At 39.8% G+C, this 17,185-nt stretch overlaps 1 protein-coding gene across 1 annotated transcript in view; it reads left to right on the plus strand.

Moving 5' to 3' along the window:
• The window catches only part of BTBD1 (BTB domain containing 1), a gene marked incomplete at both ends in the record, with an annotated part of 40,540 nt that extends 24,415 nt beyond the window's left edge, over positions 1-16,125 (plus strand). Inside the window, 4 exons of the mRNA XM_080692753.1 lie at positions 1,125-1,317; positions 10,299-10,386; positions 14,904-15,050; positions 15,967-16,125. Of these exons, the coding sequence (XP_080548879.1) occupies positions 1,125-1,317; positions 10,299-10,386; positions 14,904-15,050; positions 15,967-16,125 (587 nt within the window). The remainder of the gene's footprint in view (positions 1-1,124; positions 1,318-10,298; positions 10,387-14,903; positions 15,051-15,966) is intronic.
• Between the last annotated feature and the right edge of the window lie 1,060 nt (positions 16,126-17,185).

Below are 17,185 nucleotides of genomic sequence, written 5' to 3' on the forward strand. Positions count from 1 at the left end.
TTTTTTTTTTTACAAGTTTGGGTTTGGAACCCAGGGGCATCTGATCTCCAAGCTACACCCCCTGCCCTGTTTTTTATTCTTTATTTTGAAACCTGGTCTCACTGAGTTGCAGAGGGCCTCACTAAGTAGCTGAGGCTGTCTGCGAACCGCGATCCTCCGGTCTTAGCCTCCCGAATGCTGTGATTACAAGCGTGAGCCACCACGCCTGGCTCTATTTTTTATTTTGAAATAGGGCCTCACTAAGTTGCTGAGGCTGGAAGCAAACCTCCTATCTTAGCTTCCTAAGTACTGGAATTACAGGCGTGCGCCACCCTGCCTGGCTTTATTTTTTCTTTTGAAACAGTTTCTTAAATTGATTGGGCTAATCTTGAACCTACAATCTGTCTCAGCCTCTCAAGTACTAGGATTACAAGGCATACACCACCCCATCTGGCCAATCTTACTCTTGATGCAGCTAATTTGTAAGCTCCAGAAGTAATGCACTTTTCCTTGTCTGTTCCCACCTCTATGTACATCACATTGTTCAGATTATGGCCTCAGACTGGTTGGGGAATGTGAGAGGGCCGATTACCTCTGGCTGCTTTGTAAGCAGTTTCCCACCACAGAAAATGGTGAACAAAGGTCTGGTACTCTAGAGGGGATAAGTTGATAGAAAAAAGGGCCTTCTGTTATCTTAGGGTTTCATCTAAGTTTTGACTTATTAATGACTTCAACACTACATACTTTTAGAGTAATCTCAGATGTGTTTATCAGAACTTAAAATATATGCTAAAAATAGCTAGGCATGGTGGCACATGTTTAATCCCAGCATTCGGGAGGCTGAGACTTGAGGATCATGGTTCACTGCCAGCCTCAGCTATTTAGTGAGGCCCTTTGCAACTCAGTGAGACCCTGTTTCAAAATAAACAATAAAAAATAGGGCAGGAAGTGTAGCTCAAATGCCCCTGGGTTCCATCCCCAGACATACACACACACACACAAATATATATATATTTTTAAAATATATATGTTGCTAAAAGCTTTCTATTGTTACTTTACATTTTCTAGATCTGAATTTACATTACGTGGAGTAATAGTCTGAAATCAAATTGCTTTTATTGAGTTTTATATTTTCATTTCTACAGGTCCTGCTCAATCTGGAATTTTGTCAGATCGTGAAGTAGTAAACCTCTTCCTTCATTTTACTGTCAATCCTAAACCCCGAGTGGATTACATCGACCGGCCACGGTGCTGTCTCAGAGGAAAGGAGTGCTGCATCAATAGATTCCAGCAAGTGGAGAGCCGATGGGGTTACAGTGGAACCAGTGACCGCATCAGGTATCTGTCATGCCGTGGGCTGGCGGGGTGAGGGGTGGCAGTTAGGGGTTAGCCTTTCTCATTGTGGGAGATAATCTACATGTATTTTATCTTTGCTTAACACATTATTAAGTTACATAGAGTCAAGCAGTCACTAAAGCAGACTTGGTTTTCTCAATGGATTATGAGTGAGGTGGCCTCTTAGGAAAAAAATAAAGGAGTAGATTGGGCTGTCTCTTATGTGGAGTTGGTTTGGATTACCTGTGCTGGTGAGTTGAGTTCTAAGCCTCAGTTGATCAAACACTTTTTGCAGTTTATTTAATCAATTTAACTTTACTAAGCTTAGTATAAGGTTTTTTTTAATTTTAAATAGGTGTTGCATGGGAAATATCAGTATACATTTGTTAAAAAAGATTAGGAAGAAATCAAGGACCATGAAAATGCATTTACAAGATCCTGTTGAATTTATCTCTGCTCTACTGTATTTCTTTAGGTTAGAGATACTTTAGAGGGGGTAAGAATCAGTGCTAATTTTTATAAAACATACCCTTTGTATTTTTAGTTATTTAATAGCACTTTATTATAAAACTAGAAATTATTGACAAATTTGTTAAGTAGAATTCCAGTTGGTTCAGGGACTATTAGAATTTTTGTATTAAAATGGAAATTTAAAATGCATATGTAAAACTATGGATCGTTCACAGTAAGAATACTACATGAGACATTAGGGGATGAGGCCAAAGCTACACACAGAGAAAATGTAATAAGTAACTACTTTTACTAAATAAGTTAGAGTAGAAAGAAATGACTTAGCATTCAATTTGGGTAGCTAGAAAATTACTGTCAAAAGAACCCTATGGGCCAGCCATGGTGGGCACATGCCTGTTATCCTCGTACATGGGAGCCTGAGACAGGAAAATTGCATGTTTTAGGAGAGCCTCAGCAGTGTTAGCTAGACTTTCAGCAACCTAGGGGGACCCTGTTTCAAAAATTAAAAGGGAAGCCGGGCGTGGTGGTGCACGCTTATAATCCCTGCGCTTGGGAGGCAGAGACAGGAGGATCACGCAGGTTCGAAGCCAGCCGCGCACGCTGGCTTAGGAGACCCTGTTTCCAAATAAAAATGTAAAAATAGGTCTGGGAGTGTAGCCCGGAGGTAGAAGGGCTTCCAGGAACCCCAGTACCACAAAAAAAAAAAAAAAAAAAAAAAAAAAATTTAAGAGGGCTGGAGATGTAGCTCAGAGGTAGAAGGCCCCTGGGTTCAATCCCAGTTACCCCCCCCCGACACACACACACAGAAAAAAGAACCCCAGGGAAGGAAAAAGTAGATAAATGTAGAAATGAGTGAATTTTAAAAAGTAGAATTGATCCAGGCGTGGCGGCTTATGCTTGTAATCCCAATATTTGGGAAGCTGAGACAGGAATATTGCAGGTTCAAGGTCAGTGTCAGCAATTTAGCAAAACCCTGTTCCAAAATAATAAAAAGGGCTGTGGGTGTAGCTCAGAGGTAGAGTGCTCTCTGAGTTCAGTTCCCAGTTAAAAACAAAAAAGTAGAATTGACAACTTCATAAAGCTGGTTTCTTTAAAAAAAAATCAATAAAAAGAAATAAATCTCTGGCAAAGGTAACAATATTCACATTAGAAACCAAAATGGGAACTGACAACTTCATAAAGCTGGTTTCTTTTAAAAAAAATCAATAAAAAGAAATAAATCTCTGGCAAAGGTAACAATATTCACATTAGAAACCAAAATGGGAATATAATCAAATGCTGAGATTTTTACTTTAATTCTGAGTTTACTCTGTGCTAATAAATTGAACATCTTGATGGAATGGATCATTTTATAGGCAAATATAAATTATCAAAATTGACCGAAGAAGAAAGCCTGAATAGACCAATTACCATGGAAGGAATTAAAAGTTATCAAAGAACTGTCCCTTCACAAGGTGGTTTTTGCAGGTGAGTTTTATCAAACGTTCGAGGAACAGTTTCCTTGAGCATGAAAAGAAGAAAATACTTCTTGGTTAATTATCAAAGGAAGCATAACTTTTCTACAGGAATCTGACAAGACGAAAAATACTCCAGATCAGCATCACTTATTAAATAGAGGAAGAAATTCTACATAAAATGTTATATTTAATTAGCAGTACCTTAGAAGAGTAATGCTGTATGAGCAAATAGAGTTTACTTAAGAGATTGGAAAAATGGCTCAATCTTAGGAAATATATTCAGATGAGTCATCACTGTAGCACACCAAAAGAAAATTTGATTTTAGTGGATATCAGAAAGGCTTTTGATAAAATTTCATATTTATTTCAGGTATAACTATTTTTAATGGACTAAATCTAGAAGAATACTTCTTTATTCTGAAACCTCAAGATAGGGATACTTACTGTCTTTGCTGTTTCTTAGTAATGTTACTATAATTCTGATTGATACAGTCATAAAAGATTAATTAGAGCCTGGAGAGTTGGAAAGGAAGAGGCTTTTTTATATTTGCAGATTCCATTACATATGTTTGTTCCCAACTCCAAACTCTGTCCCTTTTTTATAATAGTTTGTCATTCCCCCTTTACTAACCTGAAATGAAATTCATAGTATGCTTCACACGTTTTTATTTGGTAAATCACCTATTTATAATGTGAAAGAGAAATTTAACTAATAGTAAAGTTAAACGTATAAACACTTCAGTAATAGACTTTAGGCAGTGTAACACCAGAAGACAACCTGAAGCAGCTCATGCAGTATATACATGTATCATCCTGGTGAGACCATTCCAGCTGCAGGGTTCAGGGATGTTGCATTCATGTCTCACACACCAAGGTCCAGATAAAACTGTAGTCAATTCTCTTTATTTATGTTTGCAAGTTTGTGACCCTGCTTGCTAGCTGAAATGTATCTATAATTTCAAAATAAATACTCAGAGCTATTTCTTAGACATTTGCAGCTAGTGACTAGTTGCCAAACCAGCATGTTGGCAGGCAAGTTGAGGGTCTGCCTTCTTGTTACAATTTTCTTCCAGAAATAGAGAAGGTAGGGCAGTGCAGTATAGTAAAGAAGCTCTGAAACTGCTCAGCGATGCACGCTTGTAATCCCAGTACTTGGGAGGCTGAGATAGGAGGATCACAGGTTTGCAGCCAGCTTTAGGTACTTAATAAGGTCCTCTGCAACCTAGTGAAATCTTATTTCAAAATAAAGGATAAAGCCGGGTATGGTGGTGCACACTTGTAATCCCAGCATTTGGGAGGCTGAGACTGAAGGAGCGTGGTTTGTGGACAGCCTCAGCTACTAAGTGAGGCCCTTTGCAACTCAGTGAGACCCGGTTTCAAAGTAAAGAATAATACAAAAAAGAAAGAATAAAAAACAGGGCTGGGGGTGGAGCTCAGAGGTAGAATGCCCCTGGGTTCAATCCCTGGTACTGAGGGGGGAGGGGGGGAATTCTTGACTCTTGGACTTGTTACACAGGGTGTGGATCTTACCTGGCACCTGTTAGTTGGGCAGTCTCAGGCAAGTCCATTAGTGCTGCTGAGCTCCATGTTTTCTTTTGTAAAATGAGGACAGTAGTATTTGTGTATGTATATACATGTACATATTTTTCCCAGTAGCATTGGTTTAGTATTTGCTAATTCTTAGTATGCAACAACTTTGTAAAATATGACTACTACAAATAATGAGAACTGACTGTAATATTTCCTCTATTTATGTAGTAGATGCCTCTTGCAAAACTCAGTGAATATTAAAATTACAATGAGAAAGCAAGGCACGGTGGTGCATACCTATAATCCCAGTACTTGGGAGGCTGAGACAGGAGAATCACAGGCTTTAGACTAGCCTTGGCAACCAAGACTGATTCAGAATTAAAAAATTAAAAATATAAGGATGGGGGTATATCTCATAGGTAGAACACCCCTGCGTTCATCAAGACAAGACAATTTTGTAACATTACGAAACAAGCACATACACACAAATGAACTAAAAAATCTTGATTTATAAATAAAATGAAATTTGGTTTAAGGCTTGTAGTTGTAAACAAGGTTTGTAGTTTTAAATTTATAAGAATTCTGGCATGACAGGTTTTTTTTTTTTTTTTTTGGTCTCAAAATTCAAGGGATTAAACCCAGGGGTACTCTACCACTGAGCTACACCCCCCACCCTTTATTTTTTATTTTGAGACAGGGTCTCCCTAAGCTGTAAATGCTGGCTTCAAACTTGCAATCCTCTAGCCTCAGCATGACACTTTTTTCGGGGGAGTACTGTAGAATGAACCCCAAGGACATTCTACCTCTGAGCTACTCCACAGCCCTTTTTATTTTTTGAGTCTTATCATTAAGTTGCTAAGGCTGTCCTGGAACCTGCAATGTTCGTTTCTCAGCCTTACCAGTACTGAGTTTGCAGATATGCACCACTGTGCCCAGCTGGCATGACACTTTGAAAGCTGATTTGTATTCCTTGTTATGGGAGTCTGCATTCTAGGAAATCTTTTATGCCTGGCTCCTTGGTCATTGCTTCTCCTACACCTTTGTGAGAACAAATTTTGCCTCTTCAGAAGTAGAATTCCTTTTGAGAACAACCTGTTCTAAATAACTTCAAGGTCAGCTAAACAACTATTCGAACCATAATAGTGGCCAAATAAACATTTGAAAACTACGACTGTCCCTATATGTTATCAAAATTCAGTGACAGACATAAATAGTGGTGGCAGTTATACAATGATGTGAATGCCACTAACTGTACACTTAAAAAAAAGGACAAAACGAGCCAGGTGTGGGGAGAGCTCAGTGCTGCGTAGAGCGCTTGCTTCACTTGCACTGGGTTCAGTTCCCAGTGCCACCAAAAAAAAAAAAAAAAAATCAAGTCAAAATGGTATATTTTTTGTGGCACACACTTGTAATCCCAGTACTTGGGAGGCTAAGACAGAAGATCACTAGTTCACGGCCAGCCTCAGCTACTTAGTGAGGCCTCCACAATTTAGTGAGACTCTTTTTCAAAATAAAGAATAAAAAAATAGGGCTGGGGTATAACTTGGAGGTAGAATACCCTGGGTTCAATCCCCAGTACCTCAAAAAAAGAATATTTTATCACAATAAGTAAAACAAAATTTAAAATGTAAAAAAATCTTATATTTAGTGAAAATATTTTGTCTGTGGATATTACTACAGTAGTAACAAATAACAAAGTAATAGGATTAAACTAGTAAGATATGTGCAGTGTAGTACCTTTTTGAAGGACTAGAAAACTTCATCTGGAATTAAGACTTTGATAAGGACAGTGTCTTCCAAGTTTACCTATGTATATTAAACAGTTCTTTTCAGAAGTCACATTTTGGTACTTGGTAAGTGGTTTTGCAAAATTATTTCAAAATTAATTTGGAGGAGTGAATTCTTTTTTAAAAACAGTGTTACAGTAGCTGGGTGTGGTGGATGGTGTATGCTTAGACAGGAGGATTCAAGGCCAGCCTCAGCAGGTAGTGAGACTGTCATCAGCCTAACGAGACCCTATTTGAAAATAAAAGTAAAATAGAGCTGGGGTATGGCTTGGAGGTATAATGTACCTGGGTAAATTCAGTCCCAGTACCACACACACACAAAAAAAAAAGTATTACAAATCAAACATGAAAAGGTATTGTTGCTCTGAAAGAAGGTAGTGTTGTACAGAACAAACTATAGTGATCAGAAACCAGCCTAACATAAAAGATAAGTTAGAATATCATAAAAGGAGCTGGTTGTGGTGGCAGAGACAGGAGGATTGGAAGCTCAATACCAGCCTCAGCAACTGATTGAGGCCCTTTACAACTTAGTGAGACCCTGTTTTGTGTGCTGGGAGAGAGAAAACTAAAAAAATTTCTAAAACCATCACATACTTAAATGAATGTGAGACCTTCTGTAACATATTACTAACAAAGCATAAATAACCATGATTTGTTTATAATGTGCTCTTTCAAATCCACATTAAAAAGACAAACTCAGCTGGGCATGGTGGTACACGCTTACAATCCCAGTACTTGAGGCTGAGACAGGAAGATCGCAGGTCCACGGCCAGCCTCAACTACTTAGTGAGGCCTCTGCAACTTAGGGAGACCCTGTTTCAAAATAAATAGGGCTGGCTCAGAGGTAGATAGCTCGAGTTGATCCCAGTTATACCAAAAAAAAAAGCCCTCCTTGAGAAAAGAACATTAGTGAGTGTTTCGCTCAGGAATAAATGCAGGGGGCAGTGAGCAGATGTCTTGCCTGATTAATAATCAGAAATATAAATGGAATTTGGCAGGTTTTTTTTCTTTTCTTTTCTTTTTTTTTGGTGGTACTGGGGTTCCTGGAAACCCTTCTACCTCCAGGCTACGCTCCCAGACCTATTTTATACTTTTTATTTGGAAACAGGGTCTCTTACGCCAGCACGGCTAGCTTTGAACCTGCACAATTCTCCTGTCTCCGCCTCCCAAGCGCGGGGATTACAAGCGTGCGCCACCACGCCCGGTGCCAGTTCAGTTTTTAAAGGCAATGGAAAATTAAAATATTCATGGTTGATGCAACTGACATAGAAATGATCCATACTCTGTATGGGGTAAAAAGTTCTAATCTTTCTAGGAAGCAGTTTTACAGTGTTTTATCTCAAGCCTTAAGTATGTGCCTTTTTTTTTTTTGCCAACAATTCTACTTCTGGGAATTTATTCTAGGAAAATAATACGGCTTTACAGAATGCCTTAACTGTATTATCTCATAATAAAAACTACAAATAATCCAGTTTATCTTACAAGGCATTGGTTGGATATAGTGAGTCAGTAGTAACTTTGTACTGTTTTACCTGAAAAAGAGATTGTATATATATGTATGTATGTGGATGTATAGGATTATAATACTTAATATATTCATAGAAAAAAGTCTGAAAAAGAAATGCAAAGGGTTGACAATGGTTACCTCTATTTGTAGATGCTTTTAGTTCTTCCTCATTTGATTATGTGAATTTTCTGGCTCTTCCTTCTTCATGCTGGGGATTAAACCCCAGGCTCCATACATGCTACCACTGAGCTACACACTCCCAGCCCATTTTCTGAATTTTGAAAACAGACTGTATTGCTTTCTATAGTAACAGAACTGTTACAGACTGTGTGTTTGCAGTTTTTAAAGGTAGTCTTAATCTCCTGGTGTGTGGCGTGGTAGTCAAGAGCATGGGTGTTTGATCCCCAGTGACCTATGGTTGTATTCTGACTCTGCTATACTTTCCATCCTGGGGCAATTTCATCTCCTTAAACCTCAGTTTCTTTCTTCCTATTTTGTTTTTGTTGTTAATTGCTATGGGGGTCTGCTGTGTTGTTGCCCAGGCTGGTCGCAAACTTGTAGGGTCAAGGTATCCTGCCTTAGCCACTCTAGTAGCTAAACTGTAGGCGTGTATTACCTTGGCTGGCTAAAACCTGTTTACAGAAACTATGGACAACAAAAGTAGTATGTAGCTAGTTTTAAAGGGCTGATATGGTGATTAAAGGATATAATTCATGTAAAAACTGAAGCTCAGGGCCTGGCACACTCATTAAGTGGTGGTGTGGTCATAGCATTAATAACAAGTAAAATGATAGTTAAAAATGTTGAGCTGGGTGTGGTGGTGCATGCCTGTAATCGTGGTAACTTTTTTGGGAGACAGACAGGAAGATCACAGGTTTGAGGTCAGCCTCAGCAACTTAGTGAGGCCCTGTTTCCAAATTTAAAAAAGTAAAATACGGCTGGGGGTATAACTCTGAAGTAGAATACCTTGGGCTCAATCCTCAATACCACACACACACACACAAAAGGAAAGAAACTGTTGAAAATTACTTGTTTTGTGTTATTTGTGATTATAATCTTTCAGTTCTTTTACTTATTATGAATGTCTGTCATTAGGCTATAAGAAAAATAGGAATAGAAATTGTGTATTATTGGCTATTATTTCCCCAGCACCAAGTCCAGTACCTAAATGTAGTAGTCCCTCAGTAAATATTTCTGAACTGGTGAATCATGTTATTTTGGAAGGCTATGCTTCAGTCCTGATTGCTGGCATATCTTTATTAATGAAAGGAATGTACAAACATTAGTATAGCACTAAAATTATCATTACAACAAAAGTAGGCATTTACGTTAAATTCCTTTTATACTACAGAAAACACATTCTACTTAAGATTCTGCTAAGTTCAGATTTACCCTAGAAAGTTTTCTTAAAAGCCAGTGACACCGGGCGTGGTGGAGCACATTTGTAATCCCAGCATTTGGGAGGCTGAGACCTGAGGATTACGGTTCGCAGGCAGCCTCAGCTACTTAGCAAGGTGTTTCACAACTCATTGAGACCCTGTTTCAAAAATAAAAGACTAAAAAATAGGGCTGAGGTGTAATTTGGAGGTAGAACGCCCCTGGGTTCCACCCCCAGTACTGTGCAAAAAAAAAAAAAAAGGCAAGTAACAAGCCAGGCGTGGTGGCGCACGCTTGTAATCCTAGCATTTAGGAGGCTGGGACAGGAGGACGTGGTTTGCAGACAGCCTCAGCTACTTGGTGAGGTCCTTTGCAACTCAGTGAGACCCTATTTTAAATTAAAGAATAAAAATTGGGCTGGAAGTATAGCTTGGAGGCAGAATGCCCCAGGGTTCCATCCCCAGTACTGTGAAAAAAAAAAAGCAAGTGACATGACCAGGTTATCTGATTTGTGATAGTTTTCTTTCTTTGTAAGCAAATTTGGTTCCAGGTAACACTTAAGAAATTATAAACCTTTAGAATATAAACATTTATGGAGGCAGGCATAGTGACGTACACTTGTAATTTAGTACTTGGGAGTTTGAGATGGTTAGATCACAGGTTCTCAGCCAGCCTCAGCTACTTAGTGAGGTGGCTGCAACTTAGACCCTGTTTCAAAATAAAGAATAAAAAATAGAGCTGGGGGGTGTAGCTTAGAGGTAGAATGCCTCTGGGTTCAACCCCCAATACTACAAAAAATAAAAAAAGAATATGAACATTTATGGAGTTGTTTTATATTTGGCTTTTTTCTCTCAGGTTCACAGTTAATAGAAGGATCTCTATAGTCGGATTTGGCTTATATGGATCTATTCATGGTCCCACGGATTATCAAGTGAATATACAGGTACACTTTTCACCCATAATTTATCATTATTACAGTAAGATATTGCCTTGACTGAAATCCAAATTTCAATATAATTACCAAAGGAATCAGAAAGTCCTCTTAGTATCATTGTAAGCTGAGAGAGTTCTGTTTTACAGTTCTTAAAAATGTGGCTTCAGAAAATTCAGTTTTTTCACAGAAGCATTAGAGTACCAGGAGCGTGTCCAGGGAAGCCTCTGTTGGTACTTCCTGCTCCGCATCCGCTGTTTAAGACATCCTTCTGCCTTTTTCATAATACTTTGAACTTTAGGACCTTGGATCTCATTACTTTAAACTACTGTTTATACCTCTTGACTTGGGAAGGTCTAGACCAGACCCTGCCTCATTCTCTAGGTCTGTTCCACCTCACTTCTGTCAGAGTAGGGCACTACTCCCTAGTCCAGAAGAAAGCTAAATACCTCTCTGCTTCCCCTCATCAGTAAACCAGTGTTCTCACCCGCCGCCCACCAATTTGGCACAAGGGATTGATCCCCAAGAACCCTTATTATTTGTTTTTTGTGGTACTGGGAATTGAACCCAGAGGCATTCTACCTCAGAGTTACATACCCAGTTCTAATTTACTCTTTATTTTGAAACAGGGCCTCACTAAGTAGTTGAGGCTGGCTGTGAACCTGTGATCCTCCTGTCTCAGCTTCCCAAGTGCTGGGATTATAGTGTACTGGCAAAATTTTTAACAAAAATCTTAGAAATGTTAGAAAATTCTTTCAGTATTTTGTTGTATTTGGAGGTGGGTGTTTTTTGGCTTTTTTTTTTTTTTTTTTAAGCTATATTGGAGATTAAACTTGGAAGCACTCTACCACTGAGCAATACTCCCAGGCCTTTTTATTTTGAGACAGAGTTCCGCTAAGTTGCTCAGCTGGCCTTGAACTTGGGATCCTCCTGCTTCAGTCTCCCCTGAATTGCTGGGATTACAGAAGTGTGCCACCAAACCTGGTTCACTTCCATGGTTTAAGTGCAGAAAAACTTCAACAAACCCTTTTTGTATGTGTGGGGGTGGGGAACTGGGAATAGAACCTAGGGGCAGTCTACCTCTGAGCTACACCCCAGCCCCATTTTATTCTTTTATTTTGAAACAGGGCCTTACTAAGTTGCTGAGGCTGCCCACAAACCTGTGATCCTCCTGTCTCAACCTTTCAAGTACTGGGATTACAAGCCATATATATAAGGCTGTCAGCAAACTTTTGAAGCATATAAAAGATTATCATAATCACTCCCCATTGCACTTTGTATACTTTATAAAGTATTGTTAAGATCCTACCCAGTAGAGCTCCTGAGCCCACCTGCAGGCCCAGGGAAAGGCCAGAGCCCCGCTGTGACCCTCTTGGGTTCTGGCCCAGCATTCCTTTAGCATGTATCACCTACCATGTAAGATTGCCTCAGACTCCTCGCAGCAAACTAAGGGAGGGTGATAGGATAACAGGAATTAAAAAGATGAAGTCTAAATACTGGGAGGAAAATTAATAGGAACGGAAGTTCTCTTTCTTACCTCCGTGTCTAGTGTCATGCTTACTCTAAATACACTGCCAGTACTACCTGTTTTTTCTTGTCAGAGTGGCCAACTCAGATGCTTACGGGGTTCTGGTGCAGGGAGACAATGGAATGGGAAGGAGTTGTGGGAAATGTGTTGTATAGAGGGGCAGACACAGCTGTGCATGAGGGCAGTGCCTGTGATCCCTGTACTTGGGAGGCTGAGGTAGGGTGGCAGGTGTGGAAGCCAGCTTTAGCAATTTAGTGAGGCTCTCAGCAACTTGGTGAGACCTTGTTACAAAATAAAAAATAAAATATGGCTAGGAGTATAGCTCAGGAGTAAAAGGCTTTCAGCACACAAAAATGAAAGAGGGGAGGGAGGGAGGGACAGACACTCCCGCCAGCATTGCAATATGGTAATAAAAGCCTATAAACCCAGGGATGCCTAGAAGCCAGAAGTGTGGATTTTTTTTTCTTCTTTCATTACTAAGGATTGAACACAGGGGCATCTACCTCCGAGCGACACCCTCAGTCCTATAGTCCTATTTTTTATTCTTTATTTGAAGCAGGGTCTTACTAAGTTGTGGAGAACCTCACTAAGTAGCTGAGGCTGGGCATGAACTTGGGATCCTCCTGTCTGCCTCCCAAGTACTGGGATTACAAGCATGTACCACCACACCTGGCTGAAGTGTGGGTTTTTATGTGACATTTCTCCATGTCCCATTTTTTAATTTAACATTTTTAGAAGCATACAATGTGAGGGCCATGAAAAGCCTGTCTAAAGGCAAATTCTGGAACTTACCAGCTTGTTCGACCTTTGTAGTAAAGGCTCATTCCTGTGAGAAACTTCTCTTAATACCCCAAAACAGCTGATATGGCCCTGGATTGGACCCTTCTCTTACATACTTGCAATTTGTTCTTTTCTTTTTTTGAATATGAAAATTTCATACTTGGAGTTTTAATTCTTCTAAATCAGTATGTTTTCTCTTTATCAATAACTTTTACTAAGCAGAAGTATATAATAGGAGCACCTAGAGGGTCTTTTCATGATGCCTACTCTGGACCCTTACCCCATAGATGGAGGTATAGAAAAAGTCTGTACTGTTTAGGTAGCAGGTAGAGGAATAGAGAGATGGCATTTGATCGTGAAAGTTAGTTGTCTGCATCTGCTTGTTCTGTTTAGAGCCACTTTACCCTATACCTAAAAGAACCATGTACTTAAAATAGATATTTGGCAGTACTCTTTTAGTGTCGGGATTGAACTCGGGGCTTTGTGCAAGCTAGACATGCGCTCTAACACTAAACTATACTCCTAGCTCCAGTGCACAGCTTTGAGTCAGTTCTGAATGTTAGATGAAAGTGCCAGAGCCTTATGTTGTACAGTAGCATGGAGGATGTTGGCTTGGGAGATTTTGAAAGCAGTACTCAACCCACAACCACTCTGCTCGCTCTGTGGACCATTAAGGAAAGATGGCAAGCTCCTGGGGCTGTAACGGTTATGTCACTTAAGGGCCTTCTCAACTTCCAGTAGCCTCCTGGGGCTGCAGTGTTGAGGGCAGCAAGTCTGTGAGTAGATCCTTGGGATGGCCGCACGCAGGGGTTGAAAATAAATTCATATGCTAGAAATGATACTTTATTAGAGTTGAGATTTTCATCTACATTTTATAGGAAATAAAATGGTTGAGTGAACGAGCTTTGTGCTTGTCTGTTTTTTGGTGGTCCTGGTCCTGGAGATGGGACCAGGACTTTGCACTGGCTGCACAAGTGCTTTACTTGCAAACTACATCCCCACCTGTGAATGAGCTTTAAGTCAGAACCGCCTGGGTTTGGATCTCAGTTCTGTTGCCTACAAAGTGTGACTGTGGGCAAATTCCATAACCTCTCAAAGTCAGCTTCCTCATCAGCTCTGACAACAGGGGGGACCTGCCTTTAGAGTTTGAGGTGATGCATATGTAAAGGTTTGGCATGTGGTCTGTTGCTACAACAGTGTGCCGCTTTTGTTTTATAGTAAGATTTTCACAATAACCTTAGGAAGAGCCCGGTGTGGTGGTACATGCTTGTAATCCCTGTGATTGGGCGGCTGAGACAGGAGGATTGCACAGGTTTGAAGCCAGCCTCAGCAACTTAGTGAGACCCTGTTTCCAAATAAAGTATAAAAAATAGGTCTGGGAGTATAGCCTAGAAGTAGAAAGTCCCTGGGTTTTGCCCCCAGTACCACCACCACCCCCCCAAAAAAAAATATAATCTTTGGAAGAAGGTAAAGCAGTTTTTTTCTCCCAGATGAATAGTTAAAACAAGCTCAGAAAAGTGCAACGTTTGCTCTAGACCTCACTGCCAGCCAGATCCTGTGTCTTACTATTTACTGCAGGTTATCATCACTTCGTGACTTTTTCTTAATCTGTGTTATATTCACGGGAAAGTATACATGCATGTAAGTGATACATATGGCTCAGTTTTCACAAACAGTGCATACCTGTGTGACCAGTGCCCTGATCAAATAGGCACTGTGGCAAGGACCCCCTGTGATCTCCCAGCCCTCCTTGCAGCGTGCCCACTGTCCTGAACCTTCCCACAGCAGAGCTGGCTTTTGCCTGTTTCATTATTGCCATTTTCATCTATGCAGAAAGGCAGGTTTGTCTCGGCACATACTGTTTCTATGCATGAAAGCCCTTTTTCATAACCTGGTACGCTCTGACTCAAGCTTTTAAAACTCTGCTCCATAAAGCTTTACCCCTCTTCAGCACAAGCAGTCTGATTTCTGTATGTCTTCTATGGAAGTTCCTCTCACTTATAGCCAAGACCCAGGTACCTCACATCTTCCCCATCCTTACTGTGGTAAATGATAAATAGTCATTTTTGGTATCATGCTTAAAGGTCCTTATTAAAGGTAACCAGAGGAAAAACTGGAAAACAGATATAGTCTACCCTGCTTTTTTAAGGAGCTTCATATTATTTTCTGCAAATCTTTGTTTCAGTTGGTTTAACTTTAACTTCTCTTTTAAAAATTACAGATCATCGAATATGAAAAAAAACAAACGCTAGGACAAAATGATACTGGATTTAGTTGCGACGGGACTGCCAGCACATTTAGGGTCATGTTCAAGGAACCGATAGAGATCCTGCCCAACGTGTGCTACACAGCGTGTGCAACACTCAAAGTAAGAGCCCTTCATCCTGGGGCTGCCCTCGGGCCTGCTCTCCTCTCCATTGTTAGGGAATGTTTAGAAGCTGAGAGCCACTGACAGTGGACTCCGGGTAAGCAAGGGAGCAAAAGCAATCTGGAAGCTAGAATATTTCACTGCCTTAATAAGTACAGCTGTGATCTCAGTACTCTGGAGGCTGAGACACAAAGATCACAGCTTCCAGACCAGCCTCAACAACTTGGCCTGTTTCAAAATACAAATAAAACCAGGCCAGGGGTGTAGGTTGGAGTTTTAAAAAAAGCAAGAAAAGGCATAACAAGTACCAGTGGCTCAGCCAGGTGTTGTGGCACATACCTTGTAAAGTCAGTGCTTGGGAGTCAGATGGAAGGATCACAGTTGGAGGCCAGCCTTAGCAACAGAGTGAGACCCTGTTTCAAAACACTAAAAAGGGCTGGAGTATCTTAGTAGAATGCCCCTGGATTCGATCTCCAGTACGTCCCCCACCCCCACAAGTGTTCTTTTGAGGAAATTGAATACTTGAAAGAAGATAAAGTAATTTTTTCTTAAACCCTTTTTACTATTTTTAAATAGCTGACCTCTTAATAAGATTTTGGGGATGGAACCCAGGGGCATTCAACCTCCGAGCTACACCTCCTGTCCTATTTTTATTCTTCATTTTGAAGCAGGGTCTCACTAAGTTGTGGAGGGCCTCACTAAGTAGCTGAGGCTGTCTACACACCAAGATCCTCCTGTCTCAGCCTCCCAAATGCTGAAATTACAAGTGTCCCCACCACGCCTGGCTCAAAAAACTTTCTTTTAATTAAATGCAGCCTAAAATTTTCTGCAGGAGCTGTAGTGGATGAGCTGCAGTCCTACGTCAGTACGTGCTTATTGAACTAAAATGGCTCATGAACCTTTTGTTCTCATTCAGGGTCCAGATTCTCACTATGGCACAAAAGGATTGAAGAAAGTAGTACATGAGACACCTGCTGCAAGCAAGACCGTGTTTTTCTTTTTTAGTTCCCCTGGCAATAATAATGGTACATCAATAGAAGATGGACAAATACCAGAAATAATATTTTATACATAATTTAGCACTGTAATACATCTAAGCTAATTAGTGCCATACAGTCTAGAATCGAAAGCATAAATAACAGGCCACCAAAAAATAGTTTGAATGTCATGGATATTTATAATTGTAAGAAAAGAAACATTTTAGTTTCTTAGAGGAAATAGAAGTGTTGGTTTAAATCTCTGCATGATTTAAGGGCAGATTTTCCATTTTCTTATTGTAACCTTAGGGGAAAGATAACTGGCTTTAATTATGTAAAAAGCTCAGCTATTTCAGCTTCATCTTGCATAATTTCATAGACCAGCTGACTTACGGCCTGGTCTTTCATAGTTTTGGATTGAAAGATTCTTGTTATATATAGCAGTTCTGGGGAGGGGTTGTTTAACTATTTTGAAGGTTAGATGAGATGGGTCAGTATCCCTAAAGAATTCTTATTAACTCGAGTAATTTCAGAAAATTTAGAAAAATTACTTTATATTTGGGGTTTTGAAATACCTGGTTATTACCTGGAATGATGCTAAAAATAGGCCTGATAAATGCCCAAGAACATTTTTAATGCATTTAAAGAAAAGGATATTTTGTAATAGTACAGTAATGCATTATAGTACAGTTTTACAACTATAAATGGAGTTTGTTTAAATTCACAGTAATATGATAAAAACAAAAGATCTAAAGGTATAGTCTAAGACTGGATTCTTTCACTAAACTGTACCACTGTGCCTGTCTGACTGGGGGATGCTGACAATTCCCAAAATTGAGGTGATGAGGATGGCGATCAGGTGAACAGGCATCACCCCAACATTGTGATAATCATACAGAGCAAGTAATGGAGCAAAATACTAACAGACCTAACAACTACTTTGGAACTACGAAGTCGTCAAACAGAATCTCAACTGCTTAAAAGTGTGCTTTCTGTCACATACACAGTTCTATCCAAGAAGTAAAATATACTTAATATTTCTGACTGCCGTGATGTGACTTGCATGTCTAGATGGAAGTGGAGAGGAAATATATCTGGCAGGACATTTATACACTTTTATATAAAGCAAAAATTTTAAATGTAGATGAACTAACATTT

Source organism: Muscardinus avellanarius (genome assembly GCF_963383645.1).
Source record: "Muscardinus avellanarius genome assembly, chromosome: 3".
NCBI lineage: Eukaryota > Metazoa > Chordata > Mammalia > Rodentia > Gliridae > Muscardinus > Muscardinus avellanarius.